This window comes from Xiphophorus hellerii, chromosome 1 (genome assembly GCF_003331165.1).
Source record: "Xiphophorus hellerii strain 12219 chromosome 1, Xiphophorus_hellerii-4.1, whole genome shotgun sequence".
In the NCBI taxonomy this organism is placed as follows: Eukaryota; Metazoa; Chordata; class Actinopteri; order Cyprinodontiformes; family Poeciliidae; genus Xiphophorus; species Xiphophorus hellerii.
The window spans coordinates 24,524,782-24,551,304 of NC_045672.1; the positions used below are offsets into that span (position 1 = coordinate 24,524,782).

Below are 26,523 nucleotides of genomic sequence, written 5' to 3' on the forward strand. Positions count from 1 at the left end.
AAAAAAATACTACAACCACTGATGAAAATATTTGCAACTCTCTTAAAATAGTTTTTTTTTGTTCCTACTCTAAATGTTTTAAAAGAGTAAGAATGTCTTTCACAGACATATCTGTTTGCAGAATTTGTTGAATCCTGGAATTTTCACACTAATACAAATAATTGTGAAATGGAAGCAGAGGATTTGTGGTTTTCCAAGCTTTTTTGCAAATTATATTTCTGAAAACAGTAGTGTGCATTTATGTATTTGCCTCTTTCACTATTATTCAACCAGTTGCCTTCAGAGGTCAACTACTTAATGGAGTTCACCTGTGTGTATTTATATCTAAGTAAATCCAGTTGTTCAGTGAAGGCCTCAGAGTTACATTATCAAGCAAACAGCATCATAAAGACCAGTAAGCACAACCGACAGATCAGAGATAAAGTTGTAGAGAAGTTTAGGTCATGGTTAGGTTATAAAAACATTATGCCAATCTCTGAACACCTCACAGAGCACTGTTCATCATCATGACAAGGGGACGGTTTTCTTCAGGAAAGACCAGGAATCTGGTCAGAGTTGATGGATGGAGCTAAACCCGATCCTAGAGGAACATTTGTTAGTTGCTCCAGAATTTTTAAGACGGGGATTGAGGTTTAACTTTTAGCAAGACAACAACCCTACACATACAGCCAGAGCTACTGTGCAGTGGAATAAATAAAAGCATGCAGGCACCATTCTGTAATTAGATTATTATTGAAAGGTTTAGTCATTTCACTAACTCCATCACCAAACAAATCGTCTTATGTAGATTAATTGCACACAGACTGATGTTTTGTAGCTTTTATTTCTGTTAATTGTGATGATTTTTTACAGAGAATGGAAATCTGACACTGATCAATAAAAAAACATTTTTAATACACAAATCTGGGCTTAATGAAAAGGTTGTTCAATACCTGCTACCTACTTTTTGGATATGACAGTAGTTACTTGTTAAAATAGGCCAGCCAAAGTGCAGACCGAAATTCAACTGAGAATCTTGGCAACTGGAAAACTGCTGTCACAGACACCCACCATCTAATCTGACTGAGCTTTAGTTAAATTACAAAGACGAATGGGCATAATCTTGAGTCTCTACATATGCAAGCTGCGAGAGACATACCTCAAAACACTTACTGCTATATCTGCAGCTAAAGGTAATTCTACAAAGTATGGACTCTGGGGGTTTCTGAATAGATATGCACATATTTTTCATTTATTAAAAAAAAAAGATTGAAACCATCTGTAATTTTTCAGCTATTTCACAAGCATGCACTACTTCACGTGAATCTAAAACATAAAAATCCATTAAAATGTGACACAACATGAGAAAAGTTTAATATCTATTAATATTTTACATACTGAATATGTTGGTGCCATACACTGTATTGCCTTAGGGTGATTCAGGGAACTATTAATTTCTCTACAGAAAGAAGTTACCATAAGTGAAAAAAAAATATCTAGGTTTGTCACAAGTTTATCAAATTTCAGCTAATATTAATGTACAATATAAAACTGAAATTCCATCAAGTTTTAATCTAAGTGTGGGCTCGCTTTGCTTATTTTATCCCATTTTAAGCTCCTGTAAGTAGACTGCACATTAAGGCAGTTATAGTTTTCTATCTTTCCTTCACCTTGTGTCATTCAGTGACAGCGTGTTCTCCACTTTTGACGATAAAACCACTGTGCCGGTACCTCAGAGCAGATGCTGGATGTGATTCTTAATTGGGCTAAGCCAATGATTGCGTGTGCAGCTCATAAAAAACTGAGTCTACATGTAGTATTACAGGAACAGGCTGGTGTAGCAGATTTTACAAATCTACTTCGCCACTCCTTTGGGTATAGTGATGTTCTACCTTACACGTTACACCCAGAGGCTTCATGCCAGCTCTGTCTCTATGGATCAACTGGGTTGAATTTTCCATATGGATGTTCAGGGGCAGTGACACTGTACTATATTTGTGTGATAGGCAGCAGGGAAGCCACAGAGACTCTATCTCAATGATTACATTTTGAAAACTTTTTCTTTCTTTTCCTGAACTCAACCACTGATATCTACCACTGACATCTAGTCTGTTTCTTTTCACTCACTTTATTTCTCATTTTCTCCCATTTTACACTTATATAATCACAAAAAAGCCATTTCAATTCCAGGTATTTGCTTGTTTTCTTGTAGAAATTTATTTTTAAGCTTTATTGCATTACAGATGGAGTCATTTGCATTATACTGAGAAAATGTATTTATATTCAGTTTGGCATGCAGACATTACAGCTGAAAAATAGATTCATTTTCACACGGATTAAATAGTCTCACATAAAAATGCATTGTTACACTGCTTTTAATCATTATAAATCTTGTTGTGCTCCTATAAAAATGGGAAGTTGGCAGCCAGATGAATAATATAAATTCATCTTTCAGGTATACAGTTAATATCAACCTGTATTTGTTCTTTTTTTGATGCTAAAATACTTTCTCAGTGAAACAGCCTGATGTGATCATCTGCTCAGACTTTACTGCTTTACTATTTCAAGATAGTATTTGAATTTATTTAACAGTGATCATAAATTTACCTACAACATTGATATTTTATTTCACTAAGTAGCAAATTGAATTAAGTAATCCTTGCAAAAGTATCCATATCCTTTGGTATTCTATTAATCACAGAAGCAAAGAGGTAGAGACCCACAGTTTAGGAGGAAATTAACATGACAGCTACTACAGTAGTGGTGTGCTCAACAAATCTGGCCTTGATGGAAGAATAACAAGAGGAAAGCCATAAAAAGTCTCTTTCAAACAGCAAACATGTCACACGAGCATAAAATTAAACCTTTTGGCTTGCATGAAAAATGCAATGTGTGGAAGAAAACTAATACTTTCACATCACCCTCACCACATCTGTCCATGGATAAAACAAGATGGGATCAGAATCGAGCTGTGAATGTACTTCTCTGCAGTAGGAACAGGGTGAAATAAATAAATGTAGGGGAATCCTAGACAAAAATCTGTTGTTGGTTTTCAGAAAAATAGACTGTTATGCACTGGGTTGTTTTGAGTTGTTTTTGAGGTTTGATTATTCTGTGTACTTCAGTCTCTTTCTTTAAATCTCTCAGTCTTGATTCTGTTTTACTTTAGTTCAGTCTTTCTTAGTGTTTCTAGTTATGTTTATTTCTTGTCTCCAGTTATTACTTGTTACTCTAGTTTAATTGTTTCTTTGGTCTAGTTATACTTTAGTGTTATATTCATTTCCTAGTCACTTGTGTACTCTCCCTCGCCCACTGTGCCATTTTTTTCTCTCTCTCTTGTCACACCTGCGGCCCGTTAGCTCATCAGCCCTGGTCTTTTGTTCCAGCATTCACCCTCACAGTATTTAAACCCTTCTCCTGCTCATACTGCTGGCTAGTTCCTCCTCTCTAATCCTGTTATACATTGTTATTTTCTCTGTTTGTTCCCTGCTGCCATAAATCCTTGGATTTATGGCTTTTGTTCTGCTCTGGCTTCCTGATTTTTGTAAGTTTTTTTTTTTGTTCATCATTTTTATTTAACATCCTTCACCTACTGTACAAGCTACCTCTGCCTCAATGCATTTGTTTCCAAATACACACCTACAACATGACATAGAGCTACAGTTACAATTCTTATAAGAAACTTGGGAAAGCCCAGATGATTATACATTATAGTTTAATCAACCATCTTTATTATGTTAAATAGATGCACCTCTGTGGATGTGTTTAAGGCATCAACTCACATGTACTGCTTTGTAACAAAATGCAAAAATTTAAAATCTCTCAGGCAAGTTTGGATCCTTAGTTATAATTTCCAGATGTCTATACAGTTCAGTTATTTGGAAGTGACTGTTAAGAAAGGAGACATGTTCTCTATAGCAAAGATAAATATGTTTTGGGCCGAATTTGCGCATAAGCTCAAACCTAAAGCAAGCTAGTAAGATTGTCATTATTGTGAAACAAGTCTGAATCTATGGAAAGTTTTGAGAATTACTGGTCATTGATATTTTACATTCAGTCGGATTGAGCTAAAACTATTGTTGCAAAGTATTGACTCATTTAGATGCAGAACACTCTTTGCAGGTATTAGTTGGTAAAAAGAAATATTGAAAAACCATGCATCCTGTATCTTTCCACTTCAGTATTATGCACTACAGAGGATTGATCTTGAACCTCAATAATATAACAAAATATACAACATACAAAAAAAAAATCAAGGGGTATAAATACTTTTGAAAACTGGGAACCATAACATTTAAAAATACATTTTAAGTTAACTACATCACAATCAAAGTAAATAAGGATTGTTTTAATCTTAAATGTTGTGTTTTCATTACCAATAAGCAGAAAATTATAATTTTTAACAGAAAGGTTTGGAAACATCAGTTTGTGGAAATAATTTCTATAATAGTGAACTAAGTTACTGAAATAAACTTTAATAATTTTCAAATTTATTCAATATTGCTATAAGATATTTAGCATATTTTGCAAAAAGAGAGCAATAATAAGAAATATACACTTGATTTATTTACGTCAAAGGTTTGTCTGTAAATCTTAGTTTGATAATTCTTGTAAATTGTAGCTTGAAATACATACATTATGATTTAAGCAATTGCCCTGGTAATTGCATTTATTTCCATGAATAATACCCCACATTCTTTAGGGCAGCACACAGCCTCCAATACTAACTCTCCATACACCATAAAATCACTCAAGGGTGTTTATTGTGTCTAAATAATGAATAGACAAAGCCTTTCCAAGTTGACAGTGAAAAATTCCTGGTAAACTCCCCTGACAGATTGCATTACACAGTAAAATAATTTAGCCGACCACAAACTAAAATGTATGCATTATGCTGTTCTTAAATTAATTTCCTAATTCAGCTGGGGATAGTTATTTTATAGTCAGCGTTTTAAAGCCGAGAGACTGATAGACTGATAAAGAGGGAAGACAAGTGAGTCAATAAGATATGAAGCCCTTGCTTAATATTCTTTTCTGTTTCGCTCTCGTTGTAGATGAACATGGACATTTGAAAATATACCTGCCTAAGAAGCTGCTTGAATGTCTACCAAAATGCACGTCGCTGCCGAAGGAGAGGCACCGGTGGAACACTAATGAGGTAAGGACGCCGCTGCTTATCAGTCCTGCTTCCACTAAATCCATCTCTGCGCAGAGATATCCTTCCAGCAGACACGCTGCTCTCAGAGACCATTTTTAAACAGATTTGTAAGTCATGTCAACTCTCTTCAGAACAAAGTCACACAATCTATTGTAGTGGCCTTAAGCAGTGGAGACAAGCTGCTCACATCAGCTTCATGTGAAAGTATGAGATGAGTGAGTTTGTGATTTTATTAAACTTTTGTTTCTGTTTATGGGTTGCTATTTTCAGTATTTTAATTTTAAAGTTGACTTTATATCATTTGCTGCTATTAAAATTGATCTTAAGAAACCAATTAATTACTTTGACAAACATCTCAAGTGATATGATGTTAAAAATTTGTTTTATATCAAATCACAACTTTAAAGAAAAAAAATCCATTGCAAGAGTGTGATTGGTTTCACTTGTAAATGTGAGGTAGATTGTAACAAAATGCAAAAAATCACTAAACATTTCCTCTATACTTTGCTTATATCCAGATATTTGTCAGACACTTGTACTTGGATTTTATAATTCACTCTTCAGGATGTTGTTCTTTAAGGAAGCACCATTTGGTATAAAATACTGATCAAAATGCTTATCTTTTGTCAGGTGAAAGTTAATTAACCCTTTGTGTTAATTTAACTGAAGACAGTTCAAACTAATTTTATTTAACATGAACAGAATAACAAGAAACAATACAGCATTTTACACAGAGAAATTTGTGTCTTGTAAAAAATTACATGGTTAATTAAGATTGAGACAATTTAACAATCATTTATAATCTAGGAACACGTCAACTAACGTCATGTACTTTTATGCTTTTTGTAGCAAGTTTAGGCACAAATGCTTTTATTCATAAATGAGGATAGTCTTCAAATACTTTTATTTCTTTTTAAATTCAAAACTATTCTGTGTAATAAAGTGGAGAATATTTGTTATAATAGAAAAAAAGCTTGAATCAGCAGCGCTGAGCTAAAAACTGACATTGAATAACTCTCTGAAATCTACATGTCCCGTTTAGATTGTCATATTTGTCATTTTAAAAATTGAGATAATTTCAAAACTTTTGGTGTGACGGGGTGATCTGGAACTAAACTGGCAATATAAACTGGTGTTAATAAAAATTGTGTCCAAAACTAAATCTGGAGGATCAGCTGAAGAGGGCTTTGCACAAAAAATATCCTCACAATCTGAGAGACTTTCAAGTCAAAATATGGTATGTTGATTTTACTCCTAACAAGTAAGACTGAATGATGAAATTAAATCAAAAGGTACTTTAATAGAGTATTAGTTCAAATGTGTGCATTTTTATGCAACCTCTTTTTCATTCTAACAGATTTGTTCGTTTTTCAGTTAAAAGATAAATGTCACACATTAAAAAGGTTTAGAAAGGATTTAGCTTAGCCTTATTTTTCGCTACATCACAAGAAACTGCAAATTTAACAGTGCTGTGTATGCTTGGCATACAAAGTAAAATATGTTAAGACATAGGGAATAGTTTCTAACAGTTTTTATGATGAATTATTCACTTGGAGTCTAGAAGAAAGTAGACATAAGTCTTAAACATGTTATACTGTAATTCCCAAACAGGGACTTGTGTTGCTTCATTTGCCTCAGAACTCATTTGTCAGCCTGCTCTCCTTCTCTGGGGATAGGTTGATGAATTTATTGCTTTCATTTTCACTATTGATGGATGAAAATCTTGTTCTTCTTTTCAGAGAAAAACTGGTAGTAATTAGACCTAAACACACTCGATGACAAATCTTAAGGCCGATGCGCAAAAATCAACCATCCGTGCTTTGGGGATTAACAAATTGCAGCCATATAAATACAGTCATCTGCGGTGATGAAAGTTAATTGACTGAAAAACAACCAGATAATAAGGCACCAGATAGGGTTGTGTTGTGAAACAGGATATTCAAAAAGATGGCCTGTCAGTTACAGTGAGCAAGTTTTTTTTTTCACATTGATTTTCTGTTGTGCTTATATTTACAAAATGATTTAAAACATGAACTTTTCTGTTGTAAAGAAAACAAAATTAAAGTCCTCATTACCACAGAAGGGAGTTTGCCCAGCTCCGTATAATTTACATCACTCGCGGTCTCCATCCTCTGTAAGTTTCCATCTGTCATGTCTGGGCTCACACTAGACCTGCCCTAGTTATGAAGAAAATGTAAAACGCTTGTGTGTTTCTAATTGGCTGATGTTGTAACTTGTTTGCCCTGTTTGACCTGCATTGTGCTGCCAGCAGTCTAAATTAATTAACATGGTTTTGAAATTGATCTCAAAATGTAAGTCTAAGCATTTGCTGTGGAAGGCTGTCGGCCACAGTTGTTAGCACGGGCTGTCGTCTGCTACCAAATAAAATCATCTCTCTGTTTTAGTCGCTGGGCTGCAAATTGTTCTGTGGACGTTTGGCCTGCTGATGAGGGAACGCAGTAAAAATGACCGAAATAGGCGGCTTTCTTGGTGTCACGTTATGCATGCCAATAATGTTTGCCAAGGCCGAGGAGAGTGAGGTAACCTTTCCTAAAACCAAGGACATTTCTTTTTTGTGCAGACCATGCAGATCCGAGTGTTTGTGCCTCGGTGGTGGCAGACAGGCAGGAGGGGAGGGATCAGAGAGGCTCTTGTCGGTGCAATTGTGTGACTCTTACTGAAAGTGACACCTCATCAATTTTGTGCATATTTCTGGCACTAGCTCAGCAGGCTTAATGCACTAATTTCCCCCTTTTGATATTTGAGAAACCTGAGTCGAGTGCATTATTGTATGTTATATATCATAATTATTCCTCTTTTGTCTTACTATTATGTGTTTTTACAAAAAATTTTTTACTGGAACAGTTTTTATTAAGTGTGTCGGAAGCCCACAGGTTAAATAACAGTGTGAAATATTTAAATCTGCTTTGATGTATCTATTAATTCATTGATTGAGGTTAAGCAGGAGCTATCTTGATGATTGATTCATTTGTGTAAGCATTCTTTATCTGTTGCTAAAGTCAATCTGGGTACATGGTTTTAGAATGTACTTGTTTGTAAAGATTAAGTTGAGTTTAATTCAGTTTATGTAGGTCCAATTCACTGTCATCTCAAACTTTACAAGATAATTTCTACTAAAATCCAGAAATCTGTGATCAGCTCAAATCAAATCAATCACATAGATTCAAATTCAATTCAATTTGATCATGGTTATTATACAATTAGGTCAAGGTCAGTCTGAAATCGCAACTGATGAAAATTATCCTTTTAAAGTAACCCAGCTGGTTCAGTTGTTGATTTTTGTCCAATGAGCATTTTTTTCACAAAGAAGTCTGAAGAGAAAAGCAATGGTTAAATCAATGTGCACGCTAGTGTTGCAGTCAAGACCACCTGAACTTATATCAAGTTAAGACCATGAGCAAGACTGAGACAAAACCAAAACTTTGAGGGAGATGAGACGAAAGAGATACAATTTCAAAGAGCATGTCATCATAATAATAGTTGTTGCTGCAAACATTTAAGTAAAATCTGCGTGCAGGCACAGTGAGCGAAGACGACAACTCCAAGTGAGGAACTTTTTTAGAGGTTTGTCTGGCTGTGTTTCACAAGCAAAAAACCAGATATATTTGCACTCAAAAATGTTTCTTCTCTTGTTTGCTCATTGTTCTGCTCTGCTCTTCTCATACAGACACAGGGGCTAAAGTTGAAATTAAGAAAAAAAAACTTCCAAGGCTCTAATTGTGAGTGAGGTAAGGGATGTTGCAGTTGCAGTTCTTGAGAATAAAAGTCCCTAATCCGACATGTCCGAGACATAACCAAGACTTTTTACATCTGCAAATCAGTGCACACCTTTGTGTACTAAACCCATAGTAGACATTGGGTTTAGTTCTACCATGAATTTTGTTGAACGTGATTTACTTGAAATAAAGCTGAACTATCCCAGTTGGATTTTTCAGACTTCTACACGTTTACATCATTTAGTTAAATCCCCAGTTCAGAAAACAGCCAGAAGAAGAGAATATAAAATGTTCACAGAAAATTTTTCTAAATGGTAGCACAGTTAGAGTGATCAGTGTCTGGAGAAAATAAAAGGAAACTAGCGTAAAAAAAACATTGAAATTACATGAAACTGGTCTGAGAGGACAGAAATGCTGAAAGAACTACACTGATTTCCAAAAAGGACTCATTGTGTTCTGCATGTGGCAACAGTCCCCTGTATTCTTTTTATGTTTTGGCCAAGGAGTGAGTTTCTGAGAAGCATTTTCTTCCAAAGAAAACATCCAGTCCTGGCTTCAGTCTTACAGATCATGTGCAAGGATTTGTTGGTGTGTGAGGAGGTTCCAAACATCTTTATTTTGCACCAAAGGTATTTTAACCCAAACCTGGATGTGTATGCTAGAAAGCAGAAGATAAAGATTGATTTTATTTTTTAGCATCACAGTTACTCCAAGCAAACGTCCAAATCCACATAAGAATAACCCCCTGAAAGGAAAATTACAGTTCTGGATTGGCATATTCAGAGTTCATCAGAAACTGACTCGTCTACAGAGAAGGGTGATTGGCTAGCAAGTTTACGCTTACACATCTTGAAAATGGCTGTGTAATGCTTACATTTCTAAGGAAAACATGCTTTGTTAGATAAAGACAAATTAATCATCCATCATTTAAACTACTGTTTCAGAAACTGTTAACACAAAACAAACTGTGATTTGTTGTATTTCTGCATTACATGCTGACTAACTATGGTTAGCCAAGGTTAAATTACAAACAACAAGGAACAGAAGTTGAGTTTAGTCAGGAACTCTGATACCTATCAATTAAAAATAGTTTGGGATTGGATCAGGACATCCTTAATTTTCAGTGTTGCTGGATTATTTTTAGTTGGAGCTCATTTATAGCACTGGTGAACCTCCAATAAAGAATTCCTGACTTGAGAGAAAAACTGCTTAAAAGTTGTATGAAGGAATATTCATAAAACATTTATTGTCTCTGTACCGCTGTCCACTTTTCACTGCAGTCGCTTCATGTTCAATTCTGGAGTAGTTCTGTTTTTTATAACACTTGCACAGTACTTTTTGAAGGTGACTGAGTCTGGGGTTGTGGTGTTATTGGTGACCTGAAGTAAAGCTGAAACAGAGCTATTCATTTCCACCCACCTCATGACTCCCCTGTGTGGTTTGATTTGAAGGAGGTGCTCAGGAATACATTTTCAGCATTTACTGGAAAATTAAATAAACCAATTGAATCAAAATTCAGGGGAGAGGTTGAATGGCATCTCGTCAGTGAGTCATGAGAAGCATGCAAGGTAGGGATATGCTGGAAGCCTTCGAATTATCAGAAGGACAGAATTACCTGACAGTTGTTGATAACACAAAAGAGCTACCACTGAAGGAAACAAAACAGAACTGCTTTGTTTGAAGCATCTTTTTTTAGTCCCGTTGCAATTATCAGGGACATTTCCGTGATCTCTCATCTGTCGATGACAAGGTGGTAGCACGGCTTATAGTAAGTAAGTCGCCATAGCAAACAGAAATTGTTCAGAGACTCTGTATTTACCTTGTTGGTTGTAACTGCTCTTTCAGCCGTCGATGTCATCATGCCTCTCAGGTGAGACACATACAAACGAACCTTCACAGCATTCCCCTCAGGTCTGAAGCCAACTGTCTGTTTGGCGCTCCAGCACAACAACCTCTATTTTGCCAGACGCTTGGGCCGAGATTAGAATCTTTTTAAAGGAGGACATCTCACACAGGAAAGGCTTTAGGCCTATATCCCTCTCAGGATCAAACAGAGTCGGCTCGATGTTTGGTCGGGCTGGAATGCAGGACTGGAGTTGCTCTCAAGAATTACAATTTCGCCTACAACTGCTTTTAGGATAGCCTTCTTTTATCTATGTGGTTCACTTCGGATTAGCATGGCTCCAACTATTTATCGTGTTTAAAGATGGTGTATCTAAATGTCATTTTGTTTTGTGTAGACTAATTCTTTTCAGCTTCAGTGCTTTAAAAAGTATTCATACTCCTCGAACTTTAGCTCATTTTGTCGCTTTACAAATTTCAATAAAGGTTTTCAGCCAAAACAAAACTGCGCCTTGTTGTGAAGGGGAATGAAACTAATACATCCTGCCTAAAATATGTTTGCAAATAAAAATATAAAAAAATGTTAAATGCATTTGTGTTCACTGTTGCCTCTAAGTAAAATCCAGTTAAATCAAATGCTTGCTGAAGTCACCTAATTATAAAGGTTGGTCAAGTCAATGATTAGGTTGTATTAAAGAATAAAGCAGTTTTAGGTGCAACTGTCTCGCTTCTGTAGGTTTCACACAAGAAAAAATTTAATTTTTAAAATAAAACTGTAAGACATCCACACGTGAACAAAAAGATGTGCTGGTCAGATGAGACCAGATGTTTACATTTCCTGCAGGAAAGTTATCTTATACGTTCAAGCAGAGCTACAAAGAAATAATTAAGATCAAAGCATATTAAGTATTAAAAGAGCTTAGTCCATACCTATATCACACTCAGAATATGCAACAAAACTTGGAAACTTAAGATTCTAGACAATACCCATTTAAATTAACTGCGACAGACTGGCGACCTGTCCAGGGTGTACCCCGCCTCCCGCCTGGAACGTAGCTGGAGATGGGCACCAGCAACCCTCCCGACCCCATTAGGGACAAAGGGTGAACAGAAAATGGATGGATGGATGGATGGATGAAATTAACTGAGCTTGAGCTATTTAAAAAAAAGAATGGGGGGAAAAATACCCCAAAATTAACTGTAGGTGTAATTGCACTTTTTTTCTGTGTAGCTTACGACTCACAGTGACTGAATACAATAAATATCAGACTTTCTCGATTTTCTTTACTGCAATTTTTTAAAACAAATGTCTTTTTATATTCATTTCACAGTTATGTGCAGAATATGGTTGTAAAACGGCAAATTGTAAAAAGTTTAAGGGATATGAATGCTCCTCAAAGGCACTTTTAATGGTTTTACTGTCCAGTTTCACTATCCAGGTCTTTTCAGTGCAGAGTCTGAATCACGGTATGTATGTTTTGAATGTTGTATGCTGGATGCGATCAATTGGGTTTATGTAAACTTCTAAGCTTTTAACAAGAGACTTAAGTGGGACAAACAGAAAACTCCTCAGTTGTGGAGAAGTGACTGCCTTGCAAAGCACTTCGTTTTAGAAGCAGAGGCAGACTAGTACAGCATGAAGTCTTGGTCGAAGGAGGACACTTGGTCTAAGCTGGTGTGACACCCTCAGCCTTTAATAAACGCCACAACGCTCTGAGTACTGTGAGCCTCCTCTCGGCTCAGAGGGAACTGCTTCTGAACTGGTGCTGAACCAAAACAGACAAGAGAGCATCAGCTCAGACCTCCACCGGCCTGCTACACATTTAATGCCCTTGTCGTCAGGAATAATCCTCTGTGCCTCACATCGATGCCAGCAGCAGCACCGCGTGGTGCCTACATGCAATATGCCACCACTCAGGACAGAGCAGGATAGCCAGTAGAAACACTCTGCGGACTCACCGGGCATCGGGTGGAACAGGCGGGGGTGGTGATCAAAAACCACAACAAATGAAATTAAGGCTGATATCAGATAGATCCACAGTTATCACTGTAAGAAGGAAGGTGCAATAATGACAAATACCACTGGATGCAGTGCAGTGCAATCATTCACTCCTTATCGCTGACTGAAACATAATTTGTGTTAACCGCCTCCACGCCACTTTGCTATCTTAGGCCCTGCTGTTTTCATTTTACGCATCCATCATTTCTGTGAATACAAGCAGTCAGGAGAATATCTTATCATTTTCACTTAAATGCATCTGTTCCTTGGATAAAGAAATGTCTTCTTTTAATGTTTTTTTTTTTTTTTTTTACATTTTAATTTTGAATTAAAAAGATACGACTACAAAAGGTCTTCATCTCACATATGCGTTATGGATCTCATTCCCAGCTAGCAAAGGGGCAATTCTTATCTGTAGGAAAACTCTACTTAATTAATATCTCTAGTCTGTTGGAAAAGTATACTGCGCCAACCCGGTGAGATTTTTTAATTATTTCCTAAAACTACATGCATACTTTGGATTTGTTTATATCTTTGTGGGCTGTGGGTCAGCTATAACAACCAAAGCAAAAGATGAGCAAAAACAAAACAAAAAACAAACTAAAAACAAGCACATTTTGGTTTTCATGTTCCAATCATATTTTACAGTCAGATGTCTCATGCCTTTGCAGTTGTTGCAAATATAAACCCTTTGTGATGCGCTCTCTTCCATCTGTGCCATATTTGTAATTGCAGGAGGAAATTAACTGGTACAGTGCTTTGAAAAAATATCCACATCCCTTGAATTTCTTCACATTTTGTCAAATTAAATCCTCAGATTTAAATGAACTATATTAGGACTTTCTTTGAGAGAACAACACAAAGTTGCACATAAATGTGAAAGGAAAACGATACATTTTTACATAAAAATGAATCTTTTACCTTCTGAAATCACCTTACTGGTAAATAGAGTCTATTTATCCATAAATCAGGTGTGGAAACTATTAGCCATACACTCCACAAATTAGATTTCTAAAGACGGTTAAGAGGTCATTGAACCAGTGAAAGAAAGTTCTTTCACTGTTTCAACATATTTGAATCAAATTGGTCGCTCATTAGCATGCATCATCAGAGCACGTCATGCTGATGAGTTGTTGGACCGTTTAAATTAACTGCATTTAGCGGATACACGTGAAACTGACAACGGCCCTGGAGGACTGGAGCTGGACATCTACGGTTTAGAGTTAGACCAAAACATAATCACTTATCAAACTCCAGTGGATAATCTTTTGCAAGACTTGGAAATGGATGTTCACAGACACTTTCCATTAAGTTAATCTATTTTGCAAAAAGCAAAAGGGCATAGATTTCATTGTGAAAGCTTGCAGAGGCATTCCCAAAAACACTTGCAGCTGTTATTCCTGAAAAACACAACATATATTTAAGAGAAGTGCAACACTTTCAATATTTTTATTCGGAAAACAAATGTTAAAAAACATTATGTACTGTTTTGCATAAAATGTATATAAAGGTGCTGTAACATGACAAAAATATAAAAAGTCCAACATGTGAATACTAATAAGTTGTTGATGAAACTGGTGCTTACAGCCTAAATTCAAATATTACCTTCCTAGCTAATAGGAAATATGTCAGTAGTTTTAATTAAAATGTTGAAATGATTTCCCTACAAAATAAAACAAAAAACATACACCCAATTATATTTTGTATTCTCTTTTAAACAATTCAATAGATCATTTCTTCAGTTGTTTACAACATTGTATTGAATTCTAGCTCAGTCTTTAACAATGAAACAAACCAGATGTTGTGGTGTATTTTTGGCATTTGGTTTGACAGTTTTAGTGCAGAAGCTGGGGCATCCCCTTTAGAATATCCTGACCTCATTAAAACTCTGGATTGACGAAAGCTTTCTTTAATGGATTAGAATGGCTTTGTATTAGAAACACCCAGCTACCCAAATAAGCTGATATTTGACATTTTATTGCCCATTCTGTTGCGTTTTGGTCATTACTCTGCAGAACCTAAACTGACAGTGTTGTTTTCATGGACATTCACCTAATCGAACGCAAGGTCATGCTTGATTAAATGTTTATCTTCATTTGAGCTCCTTGCCATACACGACTTTCTCTGAGGAGAGTAATTAAAATAACTCCCACCATTTGCAAATGTTTACAGAAGCATTCATTAACTTCTCCGGGGCAATCAGCAGAAATTAAAGGTCATGTTTGTCCATCCTTCTGTTTATTTGTTAGCCGTAATTTTTTTTGTTTTTTAATTTTTTCAAGGTTATATGTTTGTCCATGAACAGGTACTGAAAAGCTGAATTGTGTCGGACTAGATCTGAATCTGCAAATTATATTTTTACGCCAAAGTTCAAGTTTTTTGTTTTTTTTTCCAGCTCTTTCATATTTTCAGCCTGTTGCTAAACCACTCTGTTGGGAACTGATTGGGAAATGCCAATATGTATTCCTTCCGCAAAAATAAAGTTATTGCATTTTGCCAACTTTTCAAAAACACCCAGGCTAACATATCTGCGTCGACTTATTCTAAAGTGAGCATTAAACTGTTTCCAGCCAATTACAGTTTACTAAATGATACATTTCCTGGTTATTTTTTCATTACATTTGGCTACAGGACAGGAAAATAAGGATGTTGTAGAGTTTCTATGGATGACTGACTTCATAGTTGCGTCCTGTGAGCTTGATAGCTTTACTGATTGCTAGTGTTGTAGCGTACTGTGAAGTGTCAATTGCGAGGCTACGGTGTAGCGAGGCAGCTGTAATGGGAACCCACCAGTCAGGTTACTCAGGGGGGTTCTGCATGCTGCAAGGACCTTTTTCTTTTTCCCCTGGATGTGCACATCGAGGCAGGGGTCCTCAGTATCCTCTGAAGACCGGGGTATCCACTCAAAATTGCATGACCTCTATTGTAGCGTATACAGGTCACTCCACCTCCTGTGGGAAGCCTCTAAATTGAACCCAGCTTGTGTCTTCGATTTCTTCCCCATCTCTCACTTCCTCCAGTTTCCCTCCTTTCTCTTATCTTCCGTCTCTTTTCCTTTTCCCTCATGTGTTCACTGAGCTGCAAAGCTATTCAGGTATAGATGGAAAGATCTGTGCCTTTCTCTCTCTGAATTGCTTGGTCAGGATTTTTCTTTGCAGAACCATTTTTGTAATGGAGTTTAACTTTATTTACAAGATAAAGGAAAATGAGTTCTTTGATGTGCGCATCCACGCTTCAATAAACTGTTATATTTTTCCATATACACTAGACGTCTGTGTGAATGAATACTTGCGTGTCAGCCGCAAAAAAAGTTGAATGGCAGTATTATCATATCGTCTACCATCATACCTTTCTGAATTTATCTAATCATTGAACTTTGTAAATCATAGCCACATGCTGGAGTGTTTTGTTAATATACCGAATCTGTTTGTGAAAAACAAAACATCTTCTGGTGTCTCTGGATTTCTTTCCTGTATTTCAAGTCGTCACTAGATGAAGAACTTATCCATGTTTCTTTTACTAGATTATTGAGTCATATCTGCAGTGACAATTACATTAATGTCAGGAAACCTCTGCTAGCATGATTAAGCTATTTAAGCTATTTTAATGTTAGAAACCAGTCACTTTCATTACTTATTAAAAATGGTCTAATCTTAAAATGAATGAAAAGAGTGGATTTTTTGACATGACCTGGAGAAAAGCAGTTGAAGTAAATGTGAACTGTCAAATTGCAACAGCATTCTAATCATTTTTACACAAAGGAGAAGTGACATCAAACAGGACAACATTTTAATCAAAAATAAATTCAGATGTATTCGTCTGCTCAAAGAGGAGGTACATCCAAGAAAAAAAAAAGAAAGATTACACTTAAACAAAGAGGGAACACTCAAATAAGATACATAGAGACTGACTGCCAACAAAATTAAAAGCAGCTTTAGCCTTTAGTCATATTTACCCTGTGGAATACAAAGAAGTGGTTTAACGTTCTGTCACAAATGCATCTGGAAATTGCTGCATACAAGAGGTCCTCTGCTAAAATACTGAAGCATAAAATTACTATACTTTGAATTATGCATATGGCTTCAGATCAAAAGTATTGTTCATGACCAGTGCTTTATTGTTCAGTGAGTGTACGTAACGTTTTGGGAATAACATCTGAACAATCTGATTTTACAAGCTTACATCTAGAAAAACGTGAGTTGGAAAGAAATTGTGTTTTCTGTGTACCAGACAAGGTTGATGCTGGTTTACTGCACTAATGCTAAACTTTAAGGCTTGAACAAGATTAGAAAATTACAAATATTTAATGTTACACAGTTTTTTATTTCTGATATCAGGTCTGCTGTGTTCTATAATAAAACAAACTATATGTGGAAAATGGTTGTCAATCATACACCTTTGAATGTAAAATCCAGATTAAATGCATGATCTTTTCTTTATGTCTCTAAAAGCACTTTCTTAATCTGAATTGAAAACAGTTGGTGTGTCCATGTGTGTTTACTCCTGTCTTTGGACTATTCTGCATCTTCTCCACCTATCACCCTATGATATTTGTGATCGCCTCCGACAGTCTAATCAACCATAAACAGTATTAATGGTTTTAGGAATCGATTTACAGTTTATGTTAGGAGTTTACAAATGCTGATTATTAGCACCTGCATTAATTTTGAACTTCTAACGACTCATTTAGGTTGCTCTATTTCGGGGTGTAATGAAAATGTGATGCTTTTTGGCAGAATTGGTAGAGTTCATTTAAACTTGCTTGTTTCTTGGCACAAGCTCAACTTTTAAGCATAGTCCACAGATTTTCAATATGGTTGAGGTCGTGATAGTCCAGAAATCTTAATGCTAGCCTGCCCATTTCAAAACCAGTTTTGATTTGTGTTTATGATTTTAATTTCCATTGACTGAGGGGGTTTCAACCACAGGGTTGGCCCTGCTCCAAAATTAAAACTTCAAACATGATGGCAAAATGCAGCTGCCCACATTGACTTCTTCACAAAACCTTTTAAGGTTGATTTGTTTATTTATTTATTTTTTTTATTGAACTGTTTGGCCACAGTGGCAAGATGCATAATTGAAGGAGTCAAGGTGAAACTTCAGGACCAACTAACAAGCTTGGTGGAATATGGGAAGTATTATGCCTAGGGTCTGTTTTGCCTTGATGGTTGATACTTGAATAAAATTGGTTGTTGTTGAATTGAACTGAACTGTAAAAGAAGCAGGCTAACATTTAAGTATGTTGCGTTTTCACATAAAAGGAATATGAAACCATGTAAAGAAAGGAAACAGATGGTAAGACACACTGAAGACTCATGCAAGAGTTTAATAAGTTCAGAGATTAGTTTATGTTTGTGTTTAACTAGACCGTTTATAATGTTAAAAAGCTTTTTGGCTTTTTGTCTAGCATTGGAATGAATCTGGATATTATCTAGCTTTATTGTGTGGACCAATAAAGCTACAATAAATGTTCGTGTGAAACCTGACAGAGTTTGAACTCATTCCAAAAGATTAAACTTAGCAAAAAGGGGCACATTTTATGTTTATTTACATTTGGTCATTTGTTTTCATGAATTTTCTTTAGTTTGATTTTAATTATCGGTTCAGTTTGTCAGCTGTAAATAATGTATCACTAGAGATGTACCACCATATAATATATTTTGGAGATGGTTTGGAATCATACCTATCTACCAACCGTTTTTGTCTACCTAACAGAAGTTATATATTCATGAAGGTAACAGACATTAAAATTGACTGTTAACTTATTGGGAAGACTTTGATTGAAAGCCACACATTAAAGGATCAACTTTTAATGAAATTATGTTTGATAATTTGATTTATTATGTTCATGTGGAACTATCATAAATAAAATGTAATAAAATGTGTTCAACTTAAGAGAAAAGATTGAACTTCATTTCTTCTTTCCAATGTGGATAATTTAAGTGTTTCCTGAAGCTTGGATAGATGACTTTAAATGAATATATTTAATTGCTAAACTGATTTCACAATATAATGCTTGTTTCAAAAAGTTTGTGTGATATTTCTGGTGTTTTATCCATCACCTGTAGTTTCTGACCACATCCATTTTAGACTCAACACTCTTTTCTGATTGAGCACATCCATCACCACTAACTCCTTGTGGGGATCTCCAATAAACTTGTGCCTTTGCTTGGCTGAGTTCGTGTTTCCAAGCCTTTTTCTTTCAGCCGTATTTTTGTTGTCCATTTTTAGATGTTCTTAGTTTTTTCTGTAATGCTCCATGAAGCTCCATATTTGTTCAGCTCTATTGCTTGTCCCATTTTGTATTTCGCAGAGGTTAAACAACAGAAGCACACCATGTTTCTTTTTATTTTTGTTCAGAGAGTAAAAGCATAGCTTCAGCTATTCCTTAGAGGAAAGAGGATTTTTTTAGAGTATCAAAGAAGCAGATTGTTTCCACTCTACAAACTGTAACATGTTTGGATGGAGCTGAAATCGGAAGATGCTTCATCTGGCTCCGGATGGAGGGAAGCTGCCCTGACTCAAGAGTTTATGTTTCACAGACGTTCTCCAGGAAATCCCTTTGACTGTTCTTTGGACTCGGTAGGAGGCCTAATCAGTGGAGGGCCACATGGGTTCTTCTGATTCATGGCATCCTTCCTGCTTTCCTTACTCACCCTCTTTGGTCTATCTTTCTGTATCCCTATCTCCGTCTTACTGTCTCTCCTGTTGTGTGTTGCTCTTTGATCTTTAAAGATCCTTGAGAATGAGGAGCCAGCAACAACAGCAGGCTGGGATTCTCTGTGGGCCCGTTTGGATCCTAGCCCATCATGCCCTTTTCTATCTGATGGACAGCTCCAGGCATGGCTGTGCCTCTACATCCCAGCTACATCAGGCGTTCATCAAAATAAACCACCTCACTGTCAGAGAACTGGAACAGAGGCTAACGTTGACCTTGTTTTTAGCAAAGGAGTAAACAATAAAATGCAATCCTTTTCTTGCTTTTATCAATCATTTACAGTAATGTCTAAAGTTTTTTTTTACTGCTCAAGCAAGGCTGCTAAGCTGAGGTTTGCAGTTTTGACACATTTGCAGAAAACATGCTCTTAACAGACACATTTGTCCATGTACAATTTGTATTTTTAGCTCTTCGACTGCATATGTTAGACATCTTTAAAATTCAGAGACAAGGGACATGGGTATTTGCCAGTCTCTCATGTCTGTGTGTGCTCAGCTGAGTGGGCTGTTATATTCTCCCCTTCTACAAACATTTTTTTTTTGTTTTTTTTTATTTGAAAGCAATAGGGATTTGTAACATAAGAATCCACTAGCAGATCTGTTAAGAATCTGAGTCAAATGCCTTCTTTTTGGAAATCAAATATGCTTTACTTTTTAGCTGATATATGTTAAAAGAAAATGCCAACATTCTTGAATTATTAATATTGTTTTCCTCGAGCATATATAGGTCCATCTGCAGTCCTGCAAAACCACTTTTATGCTCATTTTCAAGGGTATATATATCTTACTTTGTAACATAACTCCTGCATAGGTCACACTGACCTTTTGGATAGTATATTTGTCTTTCAGTATCAAAGGTTATCCCCCTGTAAGTTCATAGGTTTTTCTTATCAAAGCCTCCCATTCAGTCTGCTTGTAGGATCCTGGTCCAGAAGGATTCAGAGAAGCTGGAAGTCCTTGAGCCCTTTGTTCATGTGAAGTCCATGTCCTCTTTAAGATGTTTACACATCAATAAAAATAATTTGAATTTGAAAAAATAAAGCCGACAAGGACGTAATGATCCATCCCACAGGCCCCAGAAATCAGGACTGAGCAAGTTCTTAAAAACCCTTTTTAGCCCAGGAAAGGTTGAAACAAGGAGGCTCTCGCTGGGCTTCTCTTCTGAAGCCCTTGTTAGAACATTCAACCTGTGTTGTTTCCAATTATCTTTTCTTTTAAAAGTCACACATAGGACGGGCATGACTCAATCTACTTTGTGCTTTTGCTCTGTTGTGCTTTAGGTACCTGAATGCCACAAAGCAGATTATTTTCTTCGCAGTACTCACTCTCTCCCTCTCAAATTCTGTCCAAATCGAATAAAATGAGATGTTTTTTGTTTTCTTTCGCTCTGCTCTCTGCTTTGTTTTTGTTTTGTATTTATGCATAATTCTGCCGTCCACAACAGATCTGTGCAACTTATTTGAAAACTATCTCTACCAGGCAAAGTTGATGGAGTCACTGCAAGGGAGGTGCTTGTGAGCAATATTCAGAAGTAACTTTGTCATACTTCACTACAGAATAAGGATTTTGTTGCTTTGAAAAATATCTGAGAGAAAAAAAAACATTACAAGGATGACACAAAACTTATGAATGATGCAAATGAGTTTTTAATTAAACAAAGTACACAGATAGGATTTTTACTTTCAACATTTCCAGTGCTGTATTTTCAGATACCCAGCTTGTTTAATCCCTTGTATGTCAGAGCTTGTAAAGCACTGAACCTGAAACGTATTGGAATGAATGTACATTACAGATAGCTAAAATGTCTACCACAGCACTCTGACTCTCTCACACTTAGCAGAGGTTGTTAGTACTTTCTTCAAACAGTGACAAAAGTCTGACTTTTTCTCTTAGCTGTTGTCAAGTATTTGGCTTGTTTTTTTTATTATGTTTTGTTTATCAGAACTGTTGGAGCTTCATGTAGCTATGTCATAGTTTGAGGTTAGCATTTGCAGTCCAGGTTCAACTTAAAACATTGATGTGTTAAGTATTGCTAGAGTCTTTAATAACCTGTCCTGTCCTCCTCCACTCCCTTTTTCCCCACTCCCTTAGCCTGTCCTTTAGCAGAACCTTGAAGCACCATTGAAATTCTGCACTGCCTTTTGAAATCTCTGTTGATGAGGCAACATGGACCCTCAGTGGCTCGGCTGTTCTCCCACTGCAGGGTATTTTTCAAAGTCATGTTTATATACTATAAGTAGAAAGGAGTAAATGTGCTTTGATGGTATCTAACAATGAAAATGCTTAGAAATCTCCCCTGGACCTGAGGCATGAATGCTTGTTTCCCTTATGCACTTTCTCAATAGGGCATACTCTCAACTATGTGCATTTCATGCATTAACTCTTAGGTTGTGCTATTTGTTGGCAATCATGTGTGATGCACAGCAAGATAGCATGCAAATTAATTTTTTATTATTAATGTGGAAAAGTCAGCGGTGCTTTCTAAAACACTTGTGACAAGAAAAATGACATTTTGTTTCTTTAGACCCACAGACTTCAAAGTATTTTATTGGGATTTAATGTGATGAGCCATAGCAAATTAATGCATAATTATGAGGCTCGTTGAGCATTTGTATTCAGGTATCTTTACTCTGCTACCCCTAAAAAAATCAATTGAGAATCTGTGCCAGAGTGCAAGAATGGCTGTTCAGAGAAACTCTCCTTTAGGTCTGGCTAACGTTGGGCTGCAAATCATGGAAAATGAGAATTATAAAAAGTATCAGCTTGGAAAAGCTAAATACAGGTACACTCCAAATTTGTACTCATAAATACAATATAAAATACTTTTTTGTTGTAGATGGAGAGGAGAGAGAAAATGCAGCAAATAGCCATAGACTGGGAAAGGAACCCAGGACAGCAGCAACAAGGAGTACAGCCTCTGCACATGGTGCGCGAGTTCTACGCTCTGAGTCACCCAGTGCCCCATAAAATATTTTTTTAAATGAAGATTTACCCTTAAGATAAGTTTCCTGTCTATTGACTTTCCAGTTATCATCCATATTTTGAGAATTGATTATAACTGGAAGAGAAATGTTCCAGTAAGACTTTCTGCGGATGTGTGTGTGCGTCTTCGTGTGTGTGTGTTTTAAGGCGTGCCTCTATTGCCATTCATGTAGTGTTGGGGTTAGGTCAATATTATATTAGCACTGCCATTGCATTTTCCACAGCTCTATGAATAATGTAAAAGTGAGATATCCCTTCATACAAATACAGCCCATTATCGCTCTGAATGCCTGGTAGATGTGAGACAGTTTATAGTTTCTTCCCACAAATTTGATTAAACTTATTGCACAGAATCACCAAATGAGACTAAAGTTTTTTTTGTTAGCTTTTTTTTTTGCAACAGGAGATAGACCTTTCCATTTGGAAAAGAGACCTTTTTGTGACCTTGTTGGAGACAATCAATGGCCTTTATCTCTCCCGATGCATAATAAATCCTACAGAAGGGCTGGTCCACACATGCCTGTAATGTATTGAGCTACAGCACAACATTTATCAACTGGACTTGGTGGCTTAATAATTTAGCTTTTAATCTGCGATGGTACTCAGTCAGTGGCATCCAAACAAGTTCGGTCCACCAAGTTAGATTGATGTGTTCCACACAGAGTAAAGAAAATGCAGGAATAGACCTTTACTCACTGTATTAAACCGAGAAAGTGGAGTGGAACTTTTCATTTCTCCTTGCTACACTACAAATACTGAAAAGGTCAAACTGGGAGGTCAGGAACAGCGTTTCTTTGTGGTTTGACTCTGTCTCACAGAGTGTACAGCTAATAAAACACCTGCACATTTGTAGGTTGGAAAACAGAATCAATCTTCCAGCTTTCAGAAAACACACACAAACAACTTTGCTTGAAGGCAAGGACACAATCATATTTAGTGGAATGTCTTATACTTCACTGATTTTCTAAACTGTACAATAATTTATGTCATGCACAGTTGTTAACTGTTCTATCAGTGCCTCAGGACACAGCTTTCTGAACCGACACAACAGCACAAACTACTATTATTGGCAGAAGAAAACTGCTGTAATTTACAAGAGCAGACTATAGATTTTCACCCAGATCAAGGCAGGAAGATGATGTTAGATTGTTAGTTCTGAAATAATTTGAATAACATAAAAGCAACCTTATTTTCTCTTCTTGTGTCTCTCAGTTTTCAGGAGTCTTGAACTTGTTTTGATGATATGAGTAAAAGTGTATGCTAGACTTGCAGTCATTCGTTTGATAGGCTTCCTAAGATAAACTGCTGAAATAGCAGTAGACATGCCTTTCTGTAAGACAAAAAGAACTTCATTGTCTCAAACAATCCCACATCAAAACTCTGAAGGCTGACTTTTAAATTAAATGGAAACTGCCAGTTTAATCTGTTACTTTTTTCAGCTACCTTTCCTGTGCTTTTTGTTTTTCTAACTTCTCATATTGCTGTTTTTTTCTTCTTCTTCCTATTTCTTTCCTCTCCTGTTGGATATTCATACTCTGTATTAATGAGAATTTTATGTTACTGATAACTTTCATTAAAGAAACACTAGATTACCATACTCATCATGAATACTAAACAAAAGAACGGGGCGTGCTGAACCTTGATTCTAAATCTCCCTTTAACCAAATTACATTCTCCAAGATGAAAGAACGAATTGTTATGATAGGCTGATCAAAGCTCCTCTATGGAGGAACACCTGGAAAGCCAATGGATAATACTGTTGGAGCAGTGATGGCAGTTGGTGATATATAAGGCATTTGCACATGATTATGTAAACTTTTCCTTGATGGTCTTTGACTTATTTATCTAATTTACATTGCTCTTTACACCTGTTTGGCACATCTATTTTTTTTAGCACATCTATGCATGCAAAAGTTGTTTGTCCTTTTTCAACTGTTACTCGTTAGAGAAATACTGTAGTTTGCGAATTTGTCCAAATTATAAAAGTCCTTTTAAAAAACCAAAAAATATGTAAATCGGTTTGTCCTAAATTTTTCATCTGTTTATTTTTTCTCTCACGTCACCTTAACCTTTAGTTATTCATTGTAACAGTATAAATGTGACATAAATTGCAAGTGAGATTTGAGAATTTTTAGAAGCATTTTTTAATGACCATTCAAACTAAATTGAAATGCTACAGGTGAGCATTAGGGAGTGATGAAATAGCAATGTACAAAATGGGCGTACGAACCTACAAGAGGGTAAACTGAACCCCCACCTGCATGATCAGGAGATGCAGGCTGGGATTTAAAGCCAGAATGTTCTTTCTATCAGGGCAACATTACAAATCTAACATGAATGCTGCCTTACAGATGAATCATACTCTACATGTAGAGGTCATCGATCTCCCACTTGATAACTAGTTGATGAGCACAAGCCTCTTATTTATTAACACCCTCACAGACACATTTGAAATTGTTGTGATTTAATGCTAACTGAGAGAGAGGCCCATTGCACGGGCTCAGAAGTGTTTTTCAAGATTGCATCATTTTGTGCGAGCCAATAGCTGCGTCTCTATACTGATGGAAGCAAAGGGTTTGTTTTTATCTGGTGTGAAAAATAACATAAAATATAATGACATTTTCAGACACCGTCTTGCTGATGTGCAATAACACATTAAAGAAAAAAACAAGAGTGTATTGTCACTGATATAATGAAGTGCACTTGCTTCCTTGATGCAGCCCCCAAACCTGTTAGCACAACATGCTATCCTCTGCCAGTTTGCTGACATGATGGCTTTTCCAGTGAGTGAGCAGGTCTGCCAATAGTGTCTGGGCCGAGCTCAGGGTGGTGAAAGGATGTGGGAACGAAGCTTGGTGCTACTCTATAAATACTCCTTTCACACTAATATCAAATCAACCTCTGAACACTAAAGAGTAGGCGTAGGTGTTCGGGGTGTTTTTCACACACGTCTCTGGAGGTCCGAGGGGGTCCCGAAAGGTCACGGCTACGCTCAATAGCACATCCGCATGAGTGGGTTTGTGCATTGATGTTTATCGTAATGGCTGTCACAGATAAAAAGTATCATTAGAATTAATTATCCATGGGTGGATGGGATAAGGCAATGAAACTGCTGCATTAAGCTGCAGATGCATTTATGCCACTCCAGATAAGTGAATGGGAGTTAGGTGAATGAGTAATTTATACATTAACAAAATATAATTACCTTAATTTTGTTGCCATATACTCCCACTGATGTCTCAGCTCATTTTTTTCTAAAGACATTTAAAAGTTAGAGCCTACACAGAAGGTTTATATCTTTTATTATTTTTGGATAATGGCTAAAGTCATGTTTTTTATATTTACAGTATGTGCTGCGACCTCTTTTAGTTAGGCTTTTATGTGAGATTACAAATTCCAAATGCAGATGTACTATTTTTATTAGCTCTGATCACATTCTTCTAAATGTTTGCTGGATTTAAAAACAAAATCAGCTTTGTTTGCTTCGGAAAACAAAACAAATCAAGCAGAGTTTTGTTCACAGTTGGATATCCATGACCTCTTTGATTAGGGAACATAAAATGAAAACAGACTGGTGTTGATGATTTTTTGCCCCACATCCAGGCTGAGGTCAGTTTGCCCCCTTGTCAATTTGTTCCCGCCGTCTATACTGACACGTTGGTATGGTATCCTTAGGTATTTTCCTGCCATTCCTGAAAACAAACCATTTTGTACCCAGGTACTGAATCTATGCGTCAGTTGATATTTTCATGTAGTCAAGTATCTGCAATGTATTATGCAGATAAATAGTGTTAAAATGCTTTTTTCTCCCTGTATCTTATCTTATTTGTTTTATACTTATTTCAAATTTGTCTTTATACACAATTTCGAATTATTCTGGTTCCCATCCTCATTTTTGCCAGCTGACATTTTAGGGTTATGACCTCTGAGCAAACCAGAATAACTTGAAGCAACTTCCTTCTGATAGACATAATTTATTTGAGTCATAAAACCACATCTCTTAACACTGAACTCTGAAAAGAATATAGAAAATTACTTTCAGTCGGTTGTCAAAGTAGGTACGAAACGTTCCCCATGAGGCTATGAATTGCCCAATAATAGGTGTGAAA

At 36.3% G+C, this 26,523-nt stretch overlaps 1 protein-coding gene across 10 annotated transcripts in view; it reads left to right on the top strand.

Annotated features, from left to right (window-relative positions):
• Positions 1 to 26,523, top strand: part of camta1a (calmodulin binding transcription activator 1a) — a 393,254-nt gene that overhangs the window by 13,922 nt on the left and 352,809 nt on the right. For all 10 annotated transcript variants that reach the window (XM_032584958.1, XM_032584865.1, XM_032584530.1 and 7 more), the window contains one exon: positions 5,034 to 5,137. In XM_032584958.1, coding sequence (XP_032440849.1) covers positions 5,034 to 5,137 — 104 coding nt within the window. The remainder of the gene's footprint in view (positions 1 to 5,033; positions 5,138 to 26,523) is intronic.